Raw genomic sequence first — 25,077 nt, forward strand, 5'->3', positions numbered from 1 at the left:
TTTACTTTTCACAGGTAGATTTAATATGACCAAGGCACAGAGACATGTTGGCTGACTATAATTAGCTGTGTCTTGTATTCAGGATATGTTTCTGCTTCATAGATTTTGACCAACTACAAGCCAAAATCATTGTTATTGCACACCTTATCAGTACATTCAAATGCTGGACAGTTCATTGAAGACAATGGAGCGGCAGAGGATGAATAATGTCCCATAGGGACTTGTACTCTAACTTTCCAATGTTTATCTTTTTTTCCAATGTTTAATTTAGAACATTCTACTCCTATGGAGTGGAATATTTTAGTAGCACTATAGTCCTTCTATCTCTAGCTGTTCTGGCTTAGGCCTAGACCTGGCACATCACCTGAGTAGATGCCATTTAATTACCTGTATAGTCTTTGTCAGCGAGCTAATTCTGCTCCCTTCTAGTTGATAACTTCCTCTTAACTATGTGGTTAGTCCCCCAGGCATTCTTGCAGGATTTGGGGCTTGCTATCTACCATGACCTCATTTTGTAAGTTGTATCAAGCAAACTATGGCAATATCTATCTGTTCTGTGAAGTTAACATCCGGTATAGTCCGAGCTAAATTTCTGACCGAGTAAGGTGGGATAAGGAAAGTCTGCATCATGACGTTGTGGTTAAATCTACCCAGTGCTCCATTTGTTAAAAAATAATAAAAAATAAGGACACAAGTCCAAAGAATTTCTTCAAAGTCCTCCACAGCATTGCTGAATACCAAGGCTGTCTAGTTGGTGTATATAAATACAGCAAACCTTGTGACCAACCTGGCCAGGCCCCACAGAGTAACTGAAACTCACATTGAAAAGTCCAACGACACAGAATACTCCCAAAAATGGAAATTAAATGGTAAACATTTCTGAACATCATCAGCTTGAAACTAACACTTATATTGACCTTACTACGCTAGTCTTGAATCCACTCAATACTTATTTCACCCTCCCACACTTCTGTATTTATTTTTACTTCATTACAGCATTTTTTCAAGGATGAGGGTGAGTCCCAGTCCCCAAAATTTAGTGTTGATGCCTACTGCCTGCAACCCACCAGCACAAATTATGCACTGCATATGCCTTACACTTTACTTATTGAAGACAGCCCAATTGCTCTGCTGATTGTGCTTTGGTAAGATGTATGGATATTGCAGGTTCTTTTCAGTGGATTTATGAACTTGCTCTAATCTCTTGCTCAAGGGAGTGACTGTTTCAAATAAAAAACGAGGATCTAGTTACTGTTGCTAATTGTGAATTACTTTTTTTTACTATTTGGCTTAAAAATTCCAATATCCACATGTGCTATCTTGCTTTTCAAAGTAGATGAAAATCCTCGTCTAAACTTGTGTTCTGTTTAACTGTTTGTATTAGGTAGCAACTTAGGCAACCAAAAGCTTGAAGTAAATAATAGGAGTCAGTGGATTCAGCAGATCAATATAGTTGGCAAAGGTTGAGGTTGGGGCAGTTATTGAATTGTTAGTTGAAAGGCAGAATGGTCCATTGATTTTGAAGATGGGGTCACATGTTTGGCTAAGTCCGGCGGAGAAACATTTTCTTTCAAGGGGTCGTCTATTGTAGATCAGAAACATTTCTCTTTATGTAGGTCTGCATTGTACCAGTCACAAACGATAGGCATTTTAGACTTCTGATGGTGTCAGCTTGGCCTTTGAGGCAAATGATGACATTATTCACTATATCATCCGTTAACTTTGTTCGATGGTTCGTTCCCTACCCTCCTTCAGCACTTCATGTTTGTCACCAAGTTACACCTACTCATGCTTTCATGTAACTAATTAATGCTCAGTTGATAGTGATACAGTGAAATGCGTGGTATGTACACATATCTTGAGAATGGCATAGTGGATTCAGGCAGCCATGACCATCTGCAAGTAACCATGCTCCGTTGTGCAATACTATTCGTATCTTGGTGGTTTTAATGAAAACTGTCCAAACAAGAAGTAAGATTTGTGTTTATCCAGCACATTGGAAGGGAGGAAGGTCAATATTAATGTCACAGACAGGCCACAAGGAACAGAAACCTTATGAAATAAGATCAGCAGTCTAGCGTAGGGATTCTTGTTGGTTCTGTACGGTTCTCCATTCTCGTATTTCCCACCAAGCTCTAGCTGATTCTGTTTGCATTTGTTCATTGCAATATCTGCATCTTTTGGGTATAAATGAAGCACAGTTTTACTTTACTTCATTGTACGTTGGATCTCAAACTGCATGGTAGGACATTGGTGTCACGCTAGTATTGTCTTTTTATAGGAGGTTTGTCCTCTCATTTACTTTTGTCAACCCAAAGCACTTCATAAATTGGCAAAAAACCTAAATCTCTATAGCAATCCTATAAGTTACTGCAAGCACAAAACTGTGTGGTAGTCACCCAACCATTTTGTTTTGTGATTTTCAAGCACTATGAATGAATGAGTGACTCAGTGGTTTATAGAGTGAACTGCTACCGGCGTTACTCTTTGAAATTCGACAATGATTAAATAAACCGTTTTATATTTTGATATCCAGTGCTTAACAATTTACTTAAACGGAGTATGGCACGTGGTTTATTGAAACTTGTAAGGTGACCCTCAAAGACTTTGCTGTTACTAAACGCCATATCATGTAGGGAAGCGGTCTGATTTTGTTGGTCAGGAGGTCTTTACCTAGTGCTAATTTGTTTGGGTTTGCATCATATCAGTGAAATTGTGACACAAACTGCATTTATTTTTGGAGTTATACCTCTAAAAACCCAGCAACGAATTTCTAACACAAATTGAGGCATTTGCTACTTTACTACAAGGAAAATAATCTAATGGCTTTCTTTAAAGATTACACCAGATATTGTGTCCTTTAGTGATGTCTTCTCTGTGAGATTGACACTGTGAAGCGAACGACCTCCAGGCATTTACGGAACATTGTGAAGGATCTCTAATGGTTTTAAAAGGAGCTATGTTGAGAGCGTTGGGAACAGACACCCTCCATGGCTATGCAAGCATCACAAGCTCTCTTCCCCATAACTGGACATGCTCCAATCAAAACAATATGTTAAGACTCCATCCTTCCACTTTTACAATGTAAAAAAGAATTAAGACGGGATCCCACCCTTTTTAGTAGCTGTGCATCAAGAGTCAATTTTACTCATTCTGCCCTAAAATTCAGAAGACTTTAGTGAACTATGATATTTTACGACCTGGGGCAGACTGGAACAGTTCACCTGTCTCCTGTCATCAAACCAAAGTCACCGCCCAAAAAAATTATAAAGCAAAGACTGAGGGACTGGGGCTATATTAGGTCCAGCATGCGTGCCCCTTCCTTTTTTTTTTTATTTATTTTTTTTTATTTATTTTGATTCCACACTTCCAAGGCATGGTAGACATTACACAATACACAATTTCACAATATAATTCTTGCATGAAGTTCGTACATTCTGTAGCTGAGCCTTCTCAGTAAAAGTAATCGAGATAAAACATAAATTACAACAGCCTGACAAAAAGATGAATTTCCCTTAAAATTGCAAATATCCCCATTTGAACTTTAGCTTATACATTGTAATTTACATATTATGTTTTGAACTACTGTTAGTCTTATGATACACTCCATACCTCCTTGCTATTTGCATACTGATACTCTCAGTAATGCATATGGGCCAAAAAGGTTCCTAAATCAGAAGACCCGATTTCCGTTTTCTTGCCCCTTTTAATGAATATAAACTAAATTCCAAGCTAGCTATTCTATATAGCTTAGCCCTCCACACCTCAAATCTTGGAGGCTCAGGACATAGCCAATCCCCCGCTATACATAAACGGGCTATAGTCATTGCTACAAATAAAAAGAGTCTATATTTATATAAGCACCCCTCCTTTGAAACAGCCTGTCCCATCCCTAAAAAAATATGATCTATATCCGCATCGGATGTAGCGCATCAAACCTTTACCATCATAGCAACTACCCCATTTTTTCATCCGCGCGGGTGTATAGTATAACCTAAATAAAGTCTTAAAAAATTGTATTTGTAGATTTGCTGACATAAGGACTTCCCTAGCTCTTATAATTGCTTCATCCATTGAAATATCTATTTCATTTTCACCAAGAGTTTCCACCCAATATGCCTTATGCTTTGCCAAATCATCATTCTTACCCCAACTTAAAATTTTGTACGACCCACCAATTTTACTATAAGCCTTTACAGCCTCCATCAAAGGGTTAGAAATCCATTTCAAATTATGTTTGACTACAAAGTCCCTAATTTGCAAGAACTTGAAAAACGGTGCTTGTGGTAACCCATGATCCTGTGCTAGTATTGAGAATGGTTTGAACGTTCCACTTTGGTCATATAAGTCACCTAATGTCTTTATCCCTTTTACCTGCCAGGCCCTCGCCACACTGTCCCCACAAATGGATGGGAGCAATTTTGCCACATTTAATGGGGTATAATAAGTCAAAGTTCCTAAGTTAACTAATTTACGTATTTTCTTCCAAATTTTACTGGCTGATACTACCGTCTTAAACCTAGTTCTTTTGTAGTAGCTCCATTCTATCTCTCTGAATAAACTACGATTAGCTTCCATTCCTAGGGTTAAATGATATATAGAGATGTTAGAACTTGGTGCTATTGGATTATCGTCCTCTTCACCGCCCAACAATAAAATACGCATCCTTTGTAAGAAACAAGCATAGTAATATAACACAAAATCCGGGACCGATAGTCCTCCCCTGCCCCTTGGTAGCGTCATAAACCTCATAGCTCTTCGCGGTTTTCCCGGGGTCCATATGAATCTAGCACACAGTCTGTAGCTGCGGAATTTGAGCGGGTAATATTTCTAATGGTAATGATCTAAAGAGGTATAATACCCTTGGCAAAGTGTTTATTTTTAATACATTTGTTCAACCAATTAAGGTAAAGTGTAACCTCCCCCACTTCTACCAAAGATTCTGCTATATTTCTATAGAGTGAACCACAATTGGCGTCGACTACCTCAGACATAGCTGCCCTTATCTTGACCCCCAGATTAGTTGCTTCTACAACTACTCTAGAGTCATTGACTTTCGCCATTTCAGAGCAAACCAGCTGTGTTTTCGCAGCATTTAACTTGTAGCCAGACAATTGACCAAAAATCTTGGCTAGGCGCTCAATTTCTATCAAGGCCAGTGCCGGATCTTCTGTAGTCACCGCAATATCATCTGCGAAGGCAAAAACTATGTGGGGGATGTTACGTACCCAAAAAGGTTTAATAGCCTCACTACTAGAGAGCATAACAATGAAGGGGTTTATATACAATGCAAAAAGCAGGGGAGAGCAGGGGCATCCCTGCCTTGTGCCTCTGGTGATCTGGACTATGTCTGAAGTTGCGCCCATAGACGCTATTCTAGCTGTTGGTGCCTCATATAAAATTTGCAATGCCGTCATAAATTGCCTAGGAAATCCCATATTCTCCATTAGTAGCCATAAATGCTTCTATTCCACGCGATCGAACGCTTTTTCAGCGTCAAGTAATATCAGCCCTAAGCTACGTTTCTCTATCTCAGCTATATTAAACAAAGTAATGACTTTGTTTATATGTGCCACCATTTTTCGACCAGGAATGAAGCCGTGTTGATCATTAGATACTAGTGAAGTAATAACTTTTGATATACGGTTTGCGAGAATTTTAGAGTATATCTTCCCATCGCTGTTTAAGAGTGAAATGCGGCGATATGACCCCGGGAGATCGGTCTCTTTTCCCTTATTACTGAAGACAACTATAATAGCCTCGTCCCATGATTTTGGCGCTACCCCCCTTTGAGCAGCCCTAAATGTGTCTAACATTATCTATTTAAGTTCCTCAAAAAACAATTTGTATATTTCCCCTGGTAGTTGGTCCGGGCCCGCTGCTTTCCCCATTGCTAGCGCTTTTACTGCAATAACTATTTCGTCCATTGAGAGAGGTGCCTCCAATAAATCCGCCACTAATGGATCTAGTTTAACAAGTGTTTCTAGTACATTGAGGTCTAGCTCCTCCAAGTTGTTTTGTTCAGTCTTATACAATGTTGAGTAGAATTCATGAAAAATGGCTAGTATGTCTTTGGGTTCGGTCTTTAGGATCCCAGCCTTTATGTTTCATAGATGGTATGTTGCGACTAGCGTCTTTCATACGCAGCCTTAAAGCTAAGGGTCGTCCTACTGTTTCACCATACTCATGACAGATCTTCCGTTGTGCTAAGTATTCTCTTGCATTTTCACTGTCCCATACTCCCAAAATGTTTGCCCTTTTCTTTGCAACCTCAACCTCTAATGCTTTCACATTTCCCTGAGTAGCTAACCCCGCTGTTAACTTCTCCTCTACCAGCTGCAGTCCCTGATATAACCTCTCCATCTCTGCTTTTAATTTTCTTTGCCGAGCGAACCCAAAACTTAGGACCTCCCCCCTAAAACAGGCTTTAAGTGTATCCCAAACGGTATTGATTGGGGCTGTGTTTCTATTATTGTTAAGAAATTCTCTTATCCACTTCTTCATACACACTGTAAACTCTTCATTGAAACATAGTTTTCGGTCAAAGGTAAATTTCCTCACCATACCCGGTGCCCCCCAACCAGCTATTGACAAGACAATAGGTGTATGATCAGATGAGATGCTTGGATAAACCTGCATTTTAACTTTAGCTGAGTCACTTCCATGAAAAAATAATCCAGCCTAACCTTCTTTTTATGGGGATGGGAATAAAAAGTATAACCAGGGTCCGTCGGAAACAGGGTGCTCCAAACATCCACCAAACCATAATCTTTTAACATATTAAAAAGAGCCCTACACACCTGCGGTTTCCGACCTTTATAAGCCTTCACACCCTCAACAATATCATGCACTGTTAAATTGATATTCATATCCCCACAGATAATCAAGGGGGTGGCCCAAGAAGCGAGTCCAGCATGTAATTGTTCCAGAACCCCTGGGTCATCTACATTGGAACCATAAATATTACATATTGTAAAATTCCCGTGCTGCCCGCCACATTCAACCATAGCCCACCTCCCATTTGTGTCCGCTAATTTCCGTCGTACCGTAACCAAATTCCTTTTTGCTAAGATAGCTACCCCCCCCGAGTCATGCCGGATTGTTGAGATGAAACTAAAATAGAGAACCCCAATTCTGCTAATACCTGGTGTTTATTCCAAGGGAGATGGGTTTCTTGTAAAACATACCACATCCGGAGCAGCATGGCGTAACTCAGCCGCTACTCTTCTTCGTTTATTGAAATTGTTTAACCCAGAAACATTTACCAAGCATATCCGAAGATCTCTAGCGGTAGCCATATGATTCAGCTAAATATCCCGCCCAATTGACCCCATTTAACCCTACAAATGTCATACAAGAACCTTTTGTCAAATTGCCCATCATACTTTTTATTGGCTCTCTTTCGAGTTCCATGTCATTTTTAAATGCAGTGGATTTTTCCCCCCTTTTGACCCCATCACCAAATCCCTCCACGTGCCCATCCCTCCCTCTTCCCACCATCCCCCTTGTCCACCCCCCACCCTTCCCAATAACGAGGCATTAGGACTTATGGTCCTGCAGATGTAGCTGGCAATATCCCTGTATCCCCCCCGCAAGACCCCTGGTGTACTACTCATTGCTTTTCAATAAATAGGAAGGAGACCCTTCCTTCCTATCCGGAGAAACCTTTTCTTGACTGAAGATGTTGTGTTTACCAAAATAACTCCTCTCTAAAAAAGAGACATACAGCTACCATAACCACCTAGAAAAGTTAAAAAAAAAAATTTTTTTGATTATCACAAATTGCCAATCTCCCTTAACTCTAAAGTTGAGGTACCCCCCCCCCCCCCCCAATTCCTCCTTTCTACCCCGCTCTAGATGTTGTTTAACCAGTGATCTTGTTTGGAAATTCCTTAACCAGTCCCACATTAGTAAAAAATTGTGTTCGTTCTTTGTAAACAATCTTCAACTTCGCGGGGTTGAGGAGATACACTTGTGCTCCCTTGGCCTGCAGCGGGGTAATTAATTGTCGAAGTTGCCATCGGTTGTCCACTGTATATTTGCAAAAATCAGGGGTTACAAAAAACTCAAACCCGGGGCCAGGCCGTCGCTTGTCAGGTCTTGCAAGTTTGAAAACATCTTCCCGAGCAAGAAAACTATTAAAGGAGATCAAAAGAGCCCTAGGCCTGCCCATATTTCTATCAATCGCTTTCTCAGTTCCTTGACCGGCAGTCCCCTTCAAGTTAAATGGAAAGCGATGCGCTCTTTCGACCTCCCTGTCCCAATCCCACTTTGTAAGTTCCGGGAAGGCTTCCTTAAACAAATTTACTATAAACTTGCGCGGGTCTTGACCTTCTTTGCCTTCAGGCACTTGGAGGACCCTGAGATTATTGCGACGAGCCCTGTTTTCAAAGTCGGCAAGTTTCCACAGAGTGTCCTCCTTTAACCCCTGTAAAGCCTCTGTAGCACCTTTCTGCTGCTCAAATGCATCCTCCAAATTGGAAATATGAGTCTTAGCCTCGTTGAACCTGTTAGTGGAGTCTGCCTGCGATTTCACAAGCCTTCAAACTGAGTTTTGAAGCTTAGGACACAAACTTTGCACTCTTCGGCTCTCCTTCCTTGTCTCATCCAGCAGCGACATTGTAGACTCATAAATCAGAGCCAATGAAATGTCAGTGTTTGCTCCAGCAGCAGTCTCCTCTTGTGATCGATCTACCCTAGCGTCATTGCTTATATGGGCTGAGGCTTCGATGTCTAAATCGCAAACAGTGGAAGGGCTATCTTCGGTAATATCAATAGTCATCCTGGCACAAACTGCTTGCCGGGCTCCCTCTTTCAAGACTCATATGCAGAGCATATTGTGATACTAAATCCTCACAAGATGAAGGTAGCGACGTTTCGGACAATGAGTAGAAATCCCCAGACTCACCATCCGGTTGAACATGCTGCTCTTCCTCTCCTCCAACTGCTCCTAGTACAGGGGGTAAACCATCATCTTCTGGAGGGTTCTTCCCAATTTCTTGACTCTCCTCGACATTAATGGAGGTTTTAGGAGAAGAGCCCTCAGTTATACCTTTTGCAAGTGCCCCTTTAGCTCTATCTTTTTCTAGTGCTGTCGCGGCTGCAAAGATGGAGGGGATTACTACATTCTTATCTGTCCCCAATCCGGTTGCATTAACGTTAGCACTTGACTGTGCTCCCTTTATTTTCACTGGTTCCACTGGTGTTTTGGGCTGAATTTTTTTGCCCGTAGCTGTTTTGCCCACTTCTTTGGGAGCGCCGTTTTCCCCCTGATCTTCCAAAACCTTCTGCTTCCCCCTTGTTCCTTTAGGAGCCATGCCGTTGCTTTTCCTGGCTTTTACCGTCCAGATAACTGATATATTATAGCAGCAATCTCGCGCTGCACAAACTTGCTCTCTGACCCTTGTAAGAAACACTCACCGCTACGGCTCCGCGGGTCTGAACAGTCCGCCTGATATGGAGCGCTCGCCAGCTGGGTTTCCTGTCCCGATGCTACAGTGCTCCAAAAAAGCGAAGAATCCTCTCCTCCTTCGTCCTTCTTCGTGGCTCTCCCCGGAGCCCGCAGAGCCACGGAAACACGTTTAGCCACAATCAGGAACAGGTGAGGTGGCAGCCCGGTTGAGGGCTGGAAAACGCCTAACGCCAAACAGACACAGCCGCGCAGGTACTGGTGAGTGTTCCACTCTGCTCACTGGGGCCGCAAGTCTGCAAACGCCATTAACAAGACCAGGCACCAAGCACCGGACCTTAGATACAAGTCCTGTCGATACCTACAAGATTTTAATCAGCGGTTCACTATCCGGCATTAACAATTCGAGGCTCGCAGAATCCGGTATCGTGGTTCACTGTAGTGCTGCACCTTTACGCCGTCAGGTCTCTCCGCTATCAGGGCTTGCGGGCATACGAGGAGCGGTCAGCCTACATATCCACTCTCGTGGGCGCCATCTTGCCTCTCTGCACACTAAAACGTGCGTGCCCCTTCCAATGTACTTATAAGACAAGAAGTATGCAGTTCCTATGTGAGGTGAGAGTCTGGGTCTACCAGTGGGTCAGGTGAGGGAGACCGCTCCTTTGAGAAGCAAGGACCCACAAACAACCCAAGTGGTGTCATGCTTAATCATCGGGCAGCTCATCGTTGGGTTGGCCTTGCAATTGCTAACAGGCCCCTCAGGGGGGCTCTTTGTTCTTTTCTTTTTGCCGAAGTGAAGTGAGGTGTGGTGGGTGACTAAATGTGATTGGAATGGAGAAGGAATTTGCAGTCAAAATAACTAAAGGAGTCCAAAGGTGTTTAATCACTGGGTTCTTTGTCTTGGTTAAACACGTGAGTTGGGTGAGAGGTGGATATAATGGTCCACTCCAGCTCTGGTTAGTGTATATTAAAAGCAGTGGTGTAACTAGGCACTCTGCGGCCTGTGGCGGACCCTGCCTTTTCTGCCCACGGCCGCGCTGAAGAGTGGGGGAGAGTGGTGGGGGTGCTGGCCTTAAATTCTGCATGTGCCGCCAAACTCATGGAAGGGGGGCTTGAAGCCACCCCCAAAACTCATGCCGCCCCCCCTTGCTATGCCACTGATCAAGGGTCAAAATGTTTCATGTCTGTTACTGTCCAAATCATCATGGCATTTCGCCAGGACCAATAATCCTTTTCTACTAATTAAGGGATGGTGAATTAGTGTGTGTAGATAATACCATACCCTACATACATCACATGGATATATAGTATAAGAAAAGGAAATAATTAGGGAAGGAAGTGAAAACATTAACATCCTTATCCTCTTGATAGTTGCAATCCCTTTCAATACATGATTGTGCTGTTCACCTAAACAGCGATGACCACAGAAGAGGCCAGTAGCCAGCAGTGTGCATGTCCAGTTAATCATTACTATAAAAGTATTGGTGAATAAAAGTTGGTTGTCCACCTTTCACAAACACTAGTGCAAGCCTCCCCACTAGAACGCAAAGTAAATGTTGGCAATTTTGCAATGGTGCAGTATACAGGACTAACCCAATCACCAAGGATAAGGGACCCCAACCGGACTGGCCAGAACGAACGGTTACTAGCGTCCCGAAGATCCTGTAATCAAAGTCAGGATGGATTAATTAAACAGAAATATTGCTGGGCTCCAAGGCGGGTCATGGGATGAGCGGCCCATCTAGAAGTAGAAGAGCTGGCCGGGTTGCCATGGAGGACAGAGAAAGTATACTCACAGTAGTGGGTGCTTCATTTGGGCTGCCGACCTATCCCTAGTTCTGCCGGTGTGGGAGTAGCATTTCCTGCTATGTGTGTTTGCCTATATCGGGCTTCCGGGATGGAGCAGCTAAGAACTAGGATGCAAGTTCTAAATGGGGAGGTCACATTTTGGGCACCATCTTATGTGTAGTGCATAACCCAGCAATGCCCTGTGCATATAGCGTGCATCATAATCAGTACAGGAAATGAAGAAATTATTAGTACAGGCTTAATTTCGCCTTAGCACAATGATTTGGCTGAAGGTAATTTATGGGTCCTAAAAGGGAGTCCGGTATTTGTCATAAATATTGTGCCTAAATAGGTCACAAAGCAAACACAAGGAGATGATGGACGGAGCGCTGAAACTTTTCAGACACCCACCCTCAGTCACAGATTTGGGTTGAATCCATCATCATTCTTTAGCTCACTTCGCCACCTCAGTTCAGACCCAGCTATATGCAAATCAGTCTTGACGCTGAGCCTCATGGCAACAGTCCAGGTTGAACTGCCAAGTCCGGTCTTCCCTGAATCGGAAACAAGCATCCTGGGACCGGTTTCTGGGTAGCATTCTTCATCAGCCAGGTTAGCTTGAATCCATTGGCAAAGTGAGCAAGAGACCCACATCTGGGCATACCCTGCCAACGTAGGGCAAACAGAGCAAACACAAGCAGATGATGAACGGAGCGCTGAAACTTTTCAGACACTCACCCCCAGTAACAGATCTGGGTTGAATCCAACTGGTCCCATTGGGCACAGGGTCAAGACTGATTTGCATATGGCTGGATTCAAACTGGAATGGCATGGTGAGCCAAAATAATTATGGATTTAGTTCCAGATCTCTGTACTGGGGTGAATGTATGCCAATGTTCTACATTCTGTCCATCATTTGTTCTTTTTGCATATGTCAACCCGAGTAGGGTGGGTATGCCCAGACGTGAGTCCAGTGCCATGCCACTGGAGTCAAGCTAGGCTGGCTGATGAGGGGTGAAACCCGAAACCGGTCCTAGGAGGCTTGTTTCCAGTCCAGGGAGGACCTGGCCTGGCATTTGGGCTGGACTGTTTCCATTGGGCACAGGGTCAAGACTGATTTGCATATGGCTGGGTTCAAACTGGAATGGCATGTGGGGCAAAAACGATGGAGTTAGGCACAGATCTCTGTACTGAGGTGAATGTATGACAACGTTCTACATTCTGTGCATCATTTGTTATTTTTGTTTTTAGAGAGGTCACAAGGCACCTGATGGCCCTGTTTTGTCCTAGAAGGAGGATTTGAATCGTTATGGGTGTGAGGGGGGAATACCCTCCTGAAAGGGGCAACTGAACAGCTGATGGACCTGTCCACAGAAGAACCTCCATCAAAGGTGAATCTGGTGATAGCTGGACCTAGAGTAGAGCTAGGTGCCGTATGTTAATGTACACACCAAGGATGAATCGGTGATCACAGGGGATGGTAACAATTTCTTTATATGATATCTCCTCAGTCCACTATTAGGAAGGCATGCGCTGCTGGGCGTGTGTCGAGGCTGTTGTTTACGGTGGAGTTGACTAATCATACAGTATGTCAAGATTTGTGATATATGAACATGGTTACTGTAAAGTTACCTTACCCCATGGTATATCTGCATTTACCTCAGTGACGTGTGTGGAAAGACAGAAAATCCATTGTTGTTCTTTGCAAACTAGGGCATCACTGTGCAAGTGTGTGTGAGCCTCAAGAACAGTCCACGTAAGTTGCCAGGGGTATGTCCAGGCTCCATGTACTGGATGCTCATCTTAGTTGTTATTCTTCTGCACCAGACATTGCTCCGATGTACTATAATTCTGGTTTTAACTGCCCTGGCCGTCAAGCCTATGTAGTGCTTTTGGCATGGACAGGTGATCACGTAGATGCAATTTCTGGTGTTGCAGTTAGGGAAGGATTTTTTGATCCAGGTGTTCGTGGATTTCTTTTTGAGAACTGCGTCAGTGTACAAACACTACATGATCTGCATAGATTGTGGCCTGTCACCATGGGGAGACCTCAGAGTAGTTGTTGTGGTGCTAGTTGGTTTTGGGCCTGGTGTGTACAACAGTTCTTTAAGAAGTTTGTGCGTTTGAAAGTGAAGTGAGGTGGGGCCAGTGTCGGGGTCCTTGTATGTAGTATCGACCAATGTTTCCTGATAATTGTCTGTATTTGGTGGGAGTGAGAGGTAAATGATGTGTCACAGGTTAAGACTCTATTTCCAGTCATTTATGTGGTTCCAATAGTCCTGCCCTATTGTTTCTTTCTCTCTAACAGGCCCTTTTTATCATGTGAGGGGTATCTGCATGCTACCAGATTGGTGGTCAAAGTCTCATCTTGGTGTTTGTAGTCATTTATAGAGCTACAATGCATGGTATAGTATTATCTACAAACACTAATTCACCATCCCTTGCTGAGTAGAAAATGAGTATTGGTCCTGACGAAATATCATGATCCTATGGACAGTAACGGGCATGAAACATGTTGACCCTTGACTTACACCAACCAGAACCGGAGTGGACCATTCTATCCAACTCTCGCCCCACACACGTTTTTAACCATGACAAAGAACCCAGTGGTTAAACAATCTTTGGACTCCTTTAGTTATTTTTATTGCACATTCCTTCTCCATTCTGCTCACATTTAGTCACCCACCGCACCTCACTTTTCACATCGGCAAAAAGAACAGAACCCTAGCTAAGAGCCTCCCTGTGTGGCCCATTGAGCACTGCAGCACTGGGCCAACGAGGAGCTGCCTGATGATGAAGCATGACACCCCTTGTGTGTGAGGGCACTTGCTCCTAAAAGGAGCACTCCACCTGACCCACTGGTAGATCTAGACTCTCACATAGGAACTGCATACTTGTCTTATAAATAAATAATGGTATACATATCCGCTCCGAGGGGACCTTAGTCTACTTTTTAGATGTCTCTATTTCTCCTCCTGTATTCCCAAGGACATAATCTTTTTTTCTTCTTCATTTTTTGACGTCCAAGGAAGAAGCCCACAAAAGTTTCAGAGCACAAGGTACACAGTCCATTGAGCACAGAAATGTTTCATTAATAGGAATGCTTGCCTAACTTGTAAGTTCACATTGCTGGCACAGGATGTATTAACGGAGTTATTCAAAGTAAATGTATGTATGTGGTCTTTGTATTGTGCAAACACTAGTTGTCTGGGGTTTCTGGACATCATGGCGTCCAGACGTTTGCGATTTCTCAAAGCTCTGTAGCTTCTCTCTAAAGCTTAAAAGAAGGGAACTCCAATTACAAGAAATATTTTAGTAGATGTTTTCGCTTTGAAAGCCAGAGTTAATGGGGTTTAGCCTTTCTTCTGGTAGGTTGAATGTTAGATATTGAGGAGAGCTGTGTAAGGATTACAGGTTCTGTTACAGCTCACAAAATAGAACATATTATTTGCATCTCCATTTGTTCCATTAACATTTTTGTACCTTTTCCTCCCTAAGTGAGCATTTGTTCAAAAGCATGGCCGACCGGATGGCAGAAGATGGATGGAAGGAGCTTGGTTACCAGTACGTGAGCATAGACGACTGCTGGTCTCTGAAGGAGAGGGATTCCCAGGGGCGGCTCCAGCCTGACCCAGAAAGGTTTCCAAGTGGCATGAAAGCCCTTGCAGACTATGTAAGTAAACTATCATTATAGTGAAAATGTGTTGACCTATGCTCAGGTATAGGATTGCATCCATCATATATAGGCTGTGGAGTTTTAGGTTTAAACCTATAATAACTGATAAAACCCCACTGAAAGAAAAATAGCCCTCACCGGTGAAAACATATAAACACTAAAAAAACACCTGCACAACCACAAACTAAATGCCATTCAAAGAAAGGAAAAAGAAAGTGAAAGAGTCATTTTGTTCTTACTGAAGGAGTCAATAAAATGTAACTTTGTTATACAAGCTAGCAGTAAGAAAGACTGGCTAACATTATTTTGCCTGAGTTTTGTTCTTTAAGGATGCCTCTAAAATATTGTTTCTTCTTCCTTTTACTTTTTTCAGTTTTATGGCCTTTGGTCTAAATATGCAGGGTTTAGTTTCACGTTTTAGGTTTAGTTTAATTATTTTATAAACGGTAGAGAATCAGGACATATCAAACTCACATTTGATATTTTGGCTGCATTTGATTTTTTCACTGATCGGTAAAATGGCTAGTTTCATAAAAATCTTTCCTAATATGTGTCATCACATTTACCCACAGAGAATGGGTAAAAACCCTTAATACATCAGACCATAGTTTCTAGTGGGTCAGTATTGATAGTAGGTGAATTGCCAACACCTCAGGCTTTAAACATTAAATGCAAGGTATAGTGACAAGTATATATATCACCAAGCATCTGGGATAGTGGTGAAAACGTGACGCCAGACTTTTGGAAAACATGGAACGCAGTGTCACTTGTTATGGTCTGCAAAAAAGGTTCTTTCCAAGTTCAACAAAGATTGGAGTGATATTGTTTGTATTTGTAGTGATACAGCTACGTATATAAAAAATGTGAGTGATGACCTGTCAAAATTGATACCCGAGCTGAAGTGATTCCCTGTAGGAGATCCTTGCCACTTGTTAGATGGTATGCTGAAAGCATCTTTACAATCTTCAGAGTTAATGAGTGATGCTATTGACTTTTTAGTCCATTCTGGTGCACTGTTTTCTTATGCCCAGTAACTAAAACGCAAATATTTATCATTTCGTGCTTTATGTGGCATCAAAGAAAGAGTCATCCCAACTGTGTCCCTTAGCTGACGGTTCTCAGCCCAAGGGGCTATGAATGTTTAGAGGGCCTTTTCACAGAAGTTTACATGGGAAGGAAAGCATGAGCACACATGAACAAAGACTCACTGAAGAAGTATTGTGTGATGTAATACAATAAGATTAATTTGCAAAAATATCTTTGGACCTCATATACACTATACGTACACTGTCTATATGCCATGTTCTTTCAGTGCAGAAAGCAAGCAATGATAAAAGCAAAGCGTTCCATAAACACCGGAAAAACACTTTGTCTGTTGTTTTTAGTGGCGTGAAAATGTGTAACCACTGATAACAACTGTTTTTTAAGATATTGAAAACACTGGGGAAAAAAAAACACCAGAATTTACCAAAAATACAATCTGAAAACAGGACAGCCTAATCATAAAACAATATAATGGTAGCATGACACTGATGTAACAGGTGGTCACATTGTTATATGGTAATGTGTGTTTCAGGTATGATGGAGGTGTCTAACGAGAGACATATTGCATACTGGGTTTCTCCATATCATTTTCCATTGCCTTATCCTGATTTCTTTGCGCTGAGTTTGAAGGTGTACATTCTGCTGCATTTTTAAACTGAGGCTTTACGTATGATCTGTGAATGCAGTGTGCTGCTGCTCCAGTGTTCTGTCAGTAGCTGATTGGACCGACAACCAAAGGCATTTGTAGATTGTGTCTGAAGCTTTTACTTTAAGGTATCTGCTTTCCGAAGTTGGGACTGATAGAGACGGAGCTCTCTCTGTATCCAGGTAAGGTTGCTGAGATGAAGACATTTCCCTACCCCGCCCCATGAATTTCTCCATGTGATACTTCCTGGGGGTCCCTTCTATGAATTAGTGGGGAAGCTCCCCGCTGCCCCCCCCTTCTTGTTCAAAAACCCTTTACTGACAAAGCCCATCTGTTATTGCAACTGATGGTGGTTGATTGGCAGATGCATGCATGTTTACAGTAAGCTCCAGGATCTCAAGTGAGGACAGACCTGTTAGTAGAGACACTTATAACCCTCTAAACCGAATCCTGCTCTGGAGAGACAGTGAATACCTGTGCGAGAGTTGGAGAGAATGACCACACCACATAGATCAATTTAAAAGAGTGGCTTTCTGATACATTTGGAAACGAGGCAGGATTATGCTTCCAGAACCACCAAAATGCCACATAGATCAATTTAAAAGAGTGGCCTTCTGATACATTTGGAAACGAGGCAGGATTATGCTTCCAGAACCACCAAAATGATTTAGGGGCATATATTTACATTATGGGTTGGCCAAATGGTGCCATCAGTTAGGGTCTGTAGATGGTTCGATCTTCCTTAAAAGTTTTTCAAATCACCACTTCTTGGTTGGATCTTCTGCAAAATACAGAGCTTGAGTATCTGTAGTGTGAAGTCACAAACCATAAAGGGGCAGGCAGGAAGTTTTTACAAAATGTCCTCTAGACCTAATGAACACGCGTTTCATATTTACTGAAGCTACACTATGGTCTTTTATAGAAGATTGTACAACATTGCTCATCTCTTACTCAAGATTGAGATGAGAACAGTTGAGACTTACTGTATGTTCCTTCCCTGTTTTCCCCTCTCTTTTCCTCGTTTTGGAACTTTCAGTCCTCCCAACTGTCAAACTAAAGATTCCGCTTTTGTACTGGCACAGCTGACTGGAACTGGCAGTGCATGGCATGTACTATTACAGCTGCTTAACCCATTACGCCTCATTGTGTACATACTTATACCACTATACCATTGTTGAGTTTTAGTGTTGTATGTCTGGGACAGATGCTGGATTAACAAGAAGAAGGTTTAGAGGCAGATTAAAGCTGAATTTTATGTACTTGCAGAATGGCACAAAACAAAAAGCATTTTCATAACTGAGGTATCATGATTTGCCCAATGAACTGAACAGTTCTTGAAGGCAAATTAAAACAAATATGGATGGGAAAAGTAAAGCAAAAAACTCTCCATTATTTGTTAAAATGTATACTGACTTAATAGAAAGTACCTGCTATGTTCGAAACCGAGTTTGACTAATTGTGGTAACCGACTGCTCCAACAGTGGTGAAAGCTAAAGACTTTAACTGAAGTAAGTGCTGCGATGGTGGTGTTGACCATAATGCATCTGAGTGTACTGAGTGCTGGGATGTGAGGCAGTGTGCTCCCTTCCTCCTATAATTAGTCGGTAGCACTGATGGGGCAAAGCATCCATACACCACACACTTCCTAAACCAAAGCCTTATTTCATTGTCTCAGCATAGTAAGTAAGAATACAAATAGGACGATGTAACCAATCATGAAATGCATGGCCATGATGGATAGCCAACCAAGCAGTTGCAAAGCGTGGAAGGAATAAGTGGAAGTCAGTGGCTAAAAAGGGCTGATCGAAAGGCCTCTCTCTCACTGTAGTTTTTAGTGTACTTTATTTTGTAGTACTGAAGATATGAGGTCTTCTTGACTGTTACAACTGCATAACCAGAGCTCAAAATAGTAGAGCTGATTTGTTTTGCGGAGGCTTTAACACTTTTAGGTAGGGTGGTATTTTGATTATTTGCAGTTGATGCTACTGTCCATAGTAACTATACTGCCACCAAAAGGGCACTGTTGTTACGGCTTGGCCACATTATTCTGCATCTTGCTTTTGCTTCCTCCTCTGTTACTGAACAATGTGGTCAGCTCCTCGCAACAGTGCCCTTTTGGTGGGGGTATAGTTACTCTGTATATTCGCGTCAAAATATCACCCTGCCTAAAAATGGGAAAGCCTCCACAAAACAAAACAGCTTTACTATTTTGAGCTCTGGCTATGCAGCTGTGGCAGTCAGGAAGACCTCATAGTTAGTGTAAAATATGGTAAATCACCTCTCCATCTGTGCTATTTAATGGTGAAGGACCGAGGCAATTCTGTATGCTAAGATTAATCATAACAAAGTTCAGTAACTAAACTTACCACCACCATGCATGATGATTGGAATCCCATGTCTAGCAAGATACAGGACCATCCCCTTTGTCTTGGATTATCTCCACATTTCTGAACATGCTTTCACTCGTAGACCAGGTCATAGAATGGTCTGTTACAACGGTATAGATTACAAATTGTGCAATAAAATGTATTTATTTACTTGTGGCATGTTTTGTATAGTGCTGCAAACCGGGGGGGGGGGGTAGCCTGTGGGAGGTAGGGGTCAGAGGCTTTTATAAGGCAACCAGTACATTTACAATCCCCACTAAAAAGGGCACCATTATTAGGTATTCACCACTGTGTTTTACTTCTTGCTTCTTCATCTGTTCCTTAAAAGAGCAGTGCATGTCCTAAACTACAGTGAAACATTACCCATTTCTTCCACTGACAAATAGTTAGAAAGAAGTAGCCTTTGTTAAACTAATATTGCCGCTTGAGGATGACGGTGGTCGTGGTGCACTACCATTAGCATCATGGCTGCTGCCACTATTGGTGTATGTAGTACAGTTTAATGTGCCCCACCCCTACATCTACTGCATCATGATCTCACAGGCCATCCCTACAGGATTAGTACCACCATTTGTACCCTTCTTGCACATCTAAACTATCCTGTTGCAGCCACCCGACTCTAACTGAGTACCACTGTGAAGAAATGACGCCTGCTTTAGGTTTATTACTTCTTTACACCTTATCTGTTGCAGAAATAGATGAGGGCTTAAGTGGGCTAAACCCACAGATGAAGCTCCGCTTCTTCCTGCCGCAGACAAGTTATCAGGAAGTGGATATTAAGTTTAAAAAAATATATATTACCCTTCACAGAAGCCCCGCTGAATATCGAACTGGAGTTTCCCCTGACATGGGCGGATGACGCTGTGAAATACTTGGGTATCTGGCTGAGTAACGATCTGTCACAAATGTGGCATTTAAACTTTGGTAGATTGATGAACTGGCTGGAAGACCAGGCTAAATTCTGGGCCGCTTTGCCCCCGACACTTCCGGGCAGAATAGCCATACTAAAAATGATAGTCCTCCCCAAGCTGCTTTATCTCTTTGTTAACGTACCATTACCCCTTACTCGAGCGTTCTTTAAAACTCTGCGATTGCAGTGGCTTGGGCTGGCGGTCAACCCAGGGTGAGCTGGGAGTTGTTAACTCAGCCACTGTCAGGATGGACTAGGTGCACCCAGTTTTGAATTGTATGTGCTGAGTGCTTAGGCACAATCTTTACACTATTGGGTGCATCCGACCCTGTTTCAACCACATGTAGCCACAGAAAGGGACATAGCTGACCCCATTCCGCTGCATGCAGCTGTATATCAACTCTATTGCAGGAATGCTAAGGAAATTAACACAGTGGAAACATTATGCTGGGCATGGAAGGGCTTAAGGAGGCGGACAAATAATCCCCTGCTGCACGCATCAGCAACGCCACAGGCATTTCACCCACACTTTCCATGCCTACACGACAGGGGAGCTGTGGACAGGGTGCGCAAAATGGGTCTATCCGTGGTAGGAGATCTCTACCCACAAGGTACATTCTTGACACCTCCCACCGGCCTAGCTGAAACACAAGTTCTGTTTCTAGATGTACTCGTATATTATCAATTAAGAGCCACTTGTAAAGCACTGCACCCTACTTTTCCAACAGCCCTGACTACTATGCAGCCATTAGAACATCTGCTGGTAACACCGTCCCCTCGTTAACTGGTCACCAGACTTTATACCCTCACGCAATCAAACACCCGATGGACTGCTCCGTGTGCACTCGAACAGTGGAGAGCCGAGTTGGGTGGTGCGCCCACTGATGATCAATGCGTGTTCTGCTGCTCACAAACACGGTATCGGTCCCCACACTACAAGCTACAGCTTATACATTTTAAATTCTTACATCGATACTACTGCACTCCTTTGCAGTTATTTAAGCTAAAGCTTAGACTGGACTCATGCTGCTGGAAATGTAAACGCGAAGCTGCTACTTTCCTGCACATTGCATGGGATTGCCCTGCAGTATCCAAGTTCTGGGGGGAGGTATATGTAAACATTCAAGCAATCACCGGGCACACACTAGAATGCTCCCCAATAGTTGCACTGCTTTGATATGTGGAGGGATTACCTCTGGAATCCCGCCGGCTCACTGCAATGCTACTATTGCTAGCAAAGAGAAGACTTGTTATACACTGGGGGGCCCCCCAAACACCCTCGAATCCCTGAGTGGATCTAAGACATTACCTACTGTCAGGAGCAGCTGGCAACCTTCTGGGACCTTATTCCAATGGCGACCCGTCCAAGGGACATATGGGAACCTTTTCATAAATTGGCTCAGGAAGAGGGATGAACACCCTACTGGTGATACAAGACCGTTGCTGACTACTCAGTACCAGGAAACACCCACCGCATAGTCCTAGCACCGAACGTTCCCGGCAAGACACCCCTAACCCCCCCCCCCGCCACCCCGGGGATGCTTACGCTTCATGGGTGCATGTTTATTGGGAGGGTCTTGACTGCCTTAGTCAAGACAATTCACATGTCTTATTAACTATCTTTGTATCCCATGGTGCTGTGGAGATATGCGATGTGTACGCAGTCGTCCCATATGTTTATACTAGAATGGTGTATACTGTGTGATTTTACCATGTCTAATATCGGAGATTCCACAAAGTCTGCTGTCGCTGTAACTGTTCCATATTAAGCATATGCATTTTTTTTTTTTAAACTCTTTATTCAAGACTGATCAAGACAGTGTAAAACAGTTACAAGGTATAATAAGCATCTATCAGTCGTGTTTTCCATTTTCTCCCCAAACATAACTATTGGCAGTTGCCACAGTACCTATGTCCCTCCATGATTCCAGAAAGATAGAAATAAAAGGGGGGGGAACCTAAACATTAGAATGTCCCCGGCGAACAGTGATGTGTCACTCATTACCATCTGTGGAGGGGATCAACAGTGTTTCTTCAGCCCCGCCATGCATAATAACAAAAGTCCAACGTTCCCTCCTCCCTCTCTCCCCAACATCCCCACCCTTTTCCCTCCCGTCTCCTGGTCACAGTATAAATCCTCTGTAAAAAACGGTCTCCTAACTGTTATTGCAAGGATTTATGCTGTAGTGGAAGGGTTTCAAATAACCTGTGCGTTGCCCCAGGCGCCAATGTTGCCTATCAACCATGCTCCGCACCCTGTATAGATATTACCATCTATCGCCCTGTGATGGCACAAGATCTATCTCTTTCAGGGCCAACAGCATGACCTCCCATTCCTGTGCTATAGGATACTTCCGTTGGCCTTACTCCTCCTCCTTTCTAAGAGTCGTCCCCTCTGCTCTGCCCCACCTTACTAGGTCCATCTGCCATACGGCCGTCCCAGGTGGCCTAGGGGATTCAATCTCATCGTCGGTGCCCTGACCGCTAATAAAAGAGCCAGATCTAGGAATTTCAATTTGGCCTTCAGTGTTTTGGACATTTTACGGGACCCCACTAGGCAGTATAGAGCCTCCTCAGGTACTGGCAGGTGGGTAGTAGTTCTCAGTGCCTGGCAAATGTCCACCCAGCATCCCGTATGTGTGTACAGGACCAAATCATGTGTAGGAATCCAGCTTCCTCTGCTCCGCAACGTGGACAACAATGGGGGGAGTCCGGGAACATTCTGTGTATCCTCTTGGGGGTTAAATACGCCCTATGCAGTACCATTGCTTACATAAATCTAAATTTAACATTCCGCGACACCCGCTTGGGATGCTCAAGAATAATCTGCCATGCCTAATCTGTCAGTACCGTGTCTGTGTCTTGAACCCAAGTGTCCCTAAGTGTAGTAAGTGTGATTGCTGCGTATGCTCTGATCCCAGTGTATTGTCATATAGTTACTCGTTGTCTATATGCTGTGTTAAGTTAGCATGAGCTTATTAAATGTTTAAACGCCATTTTATCTTTCTGCTGCTTCTGCACACGACACATAATTGTTGTTTTAGCTTTCAGCCTAGTAGAGCGTTGTGGTTTACACGAGAATAATATGTTATTGCTCTGATATCAGCTTTGCTTGGTAAACTGTGTCTGTACAGTGAGTGCTGAAGCATTCAAGGATAACTCCACACAGTGTTGTTGTGAGGTCTGATCTTCGCACCTTCCTAGACATAACATACATGCAAGCGGCGGCCAAGTTCTGGCTTTAGGCACGTTTTATATTGCTCCCGACAGAGCACACTACACACTTGATGGTGCTTCGCATGCAGAGAGCTGGTGGAAGATGATGTGATCCCTTACCACTAGGATCTTGAGGTATGGGGCCGCCCTGCTAAAACCCAAAGAGACCTTCTTAGATATAATATAATATACTAGATAGGGAGGGTGAGAATTAGGTGTTGTTAAACCCTATTCATTTTAGCATGTTGTCACCTTTTGTATTCTATGGATTAGTAACTATGCTGATAACTTTGCTTCTTATAATATGTTTGCTTGTATTATCTAAGATACTTCGTTTGAGAACACTTAATTAGTAAATAAACATTTAAAATGTGCACGGGTCCTCATTTACTCCTTGTTTTGGATTGAAATGATAGTATAACGAAAGAGTGTTCATGTGTTCCACGTGACCTTAGGTATTCTAAGTTCATGTTCTGGTTTGTCTAAGTATTGGGAGTTTGTAATGACCAATGAGACACTGTAGCTAGCTCGGTAGGGGATGTTGGGTACTAAGGTGAGTTTTGGCACACCCTAATTCACTGAGGTTCCAAGTCTCTATGCACAGTTCTGTAGGAGAACAGGATCCCTGCTACATGGCGGCCCCACGAGGGCGCCATGTAGCAGGGATCCTGTTCACCAACACTGAATAAACTATGGCTAGTTAAAGCTCTATAGGGCTATCCCTAGGTTTTAAATCATCGCAAATAATTAACAAAAACATCAATCACATTTGTTTATTATTTTTAGTTTAGTTTTTCATCCATTTTTTTATAGGTTTTTGGCGGTGAATATATTTTTAAATGATTAAAAAACCCATAGACTTTCGATTTTATTGATTTATACAATACAAAACTAGAATGAAGCAGCATTGATGCAAATCGTATTTGATGTGCACATTTAAACAAATAATGCAATAAATACATACATAGTGTCTAACTTAAACTTGTTCCCATGCCATAATGACATTTGCTCTCACCTCTCATACAATCATTGCATACCAAGCATACACAACACACACATTAATTTCCAGTTACAGAATAGCTTGCAGCTAAGAAACTCATGGGGAAATGTCTTCCTTAATTTCCATGGTTATGCCGCCAGCTGGAACAGATCAGGCCAACGCATGTTTCAGTGGATACAAATTGATTAAATCTACCTTCATCGGGACCGCTTGCTTTCTTTCATTTAATGCAGCGGAGGTATAAAAAGGGGATCAATAGGTCCGTATCTGGCTATTCTTCTCTTTTCTCAAAGTCACGCCCATATGTCCTGCAAATGTTTCGCTTGGGTAAAAACTCTGTCTTATAGTTACTAGTGCTCCAACATATCTTGTATTTACTAGAACACTTTCGTTTTCTGTGTTGTCCTTTTTGTGGCATGAATTTGGCGTCACATGACTGGAGTTGGATGTTTTAAACAGCTATGCGGAGTCCTCAGTTGTGTTTCAACTCTCTTTTTTTTATACAATATCTGCTACAGGGGGACTCCAGGTACGAGGGAACCGGGAGCGATCACAGTTTTCGATAAATTAGATACATAGTGTCTAACTTCAACTTGTCCCCATGCCATAATGAAATTTGCACTCACCTCTCATGCAATGATTGCATACCAAGCATACTCATACATACATACATTCATTTCCAGCTACAGAATGGCTTGCAACTAAAAAAACTCATGCGGAAATGTCTTCCTTAATTTCCATGATTATGCCGCCAACTGGAAAGGATCTTGTCTGTAGTACTAGATTTGCCCTCAAGTTTATGTGACTGCCAGTGGCGACTGCCAATTCCATAAAAAAGTAGGCTGCTAGCACAAGCTTACTGCATGTTGTGTGGAGGTACTTCTTGTGTTCTCAGGAAAAAATTATTAATTTTCTGTTGCGATGAGAGACTAGTCCCACCCTGAACTGGAAAGCCTACCTCCAAGCCCGGCTCCGAAGACAAAAGAAAAGCCTTCCGGCGG

At 42.8% G+C, this 25,077-nt stretch overlaps 1 protein-coding gene across 4 annotated transcripts in view; it reads left to right on the forward strand.

The window, feature by feature from the left end:
- Nucleotides 1–25,077, forward strand: part of LOC144784321 (alpha-N-acetylgalactosaminidase-like) — a 143,590-nt gene that overhangs the window by 58,370 nt on the left and 60,143 nt on the right. For all 4 annotated transcript variants that reach the window (XM_078663030.1, XM_078663028.1, XM_078663027.1 and 1 more), the window contains one exon: nucleotides 14,696–14,870. In XM_078663030.1, coding sequence (XP_078519156.1) covers nucleotides 14,696–14,870 — 175 coding nt within the window. The remainder of the gene's footprint in view (nucleotides 1–14,695; nucleotides 14,871–25,077) is intronic.

The sequence above is a fragment of the Lissotriton helveticus genome, chromosome 10, assembly GCF_964261635.1.
Source record: "Lissotriton helveticus chromosome 10, aLisHel1.1, whole genome shotgun sequence".
Taxonomy (NCBI): Eukaryota; Metazoa; Chordata; class Amphibia; order Caudata; family Salamandridae; genus Lissotriton; species Lissotriton helveticus.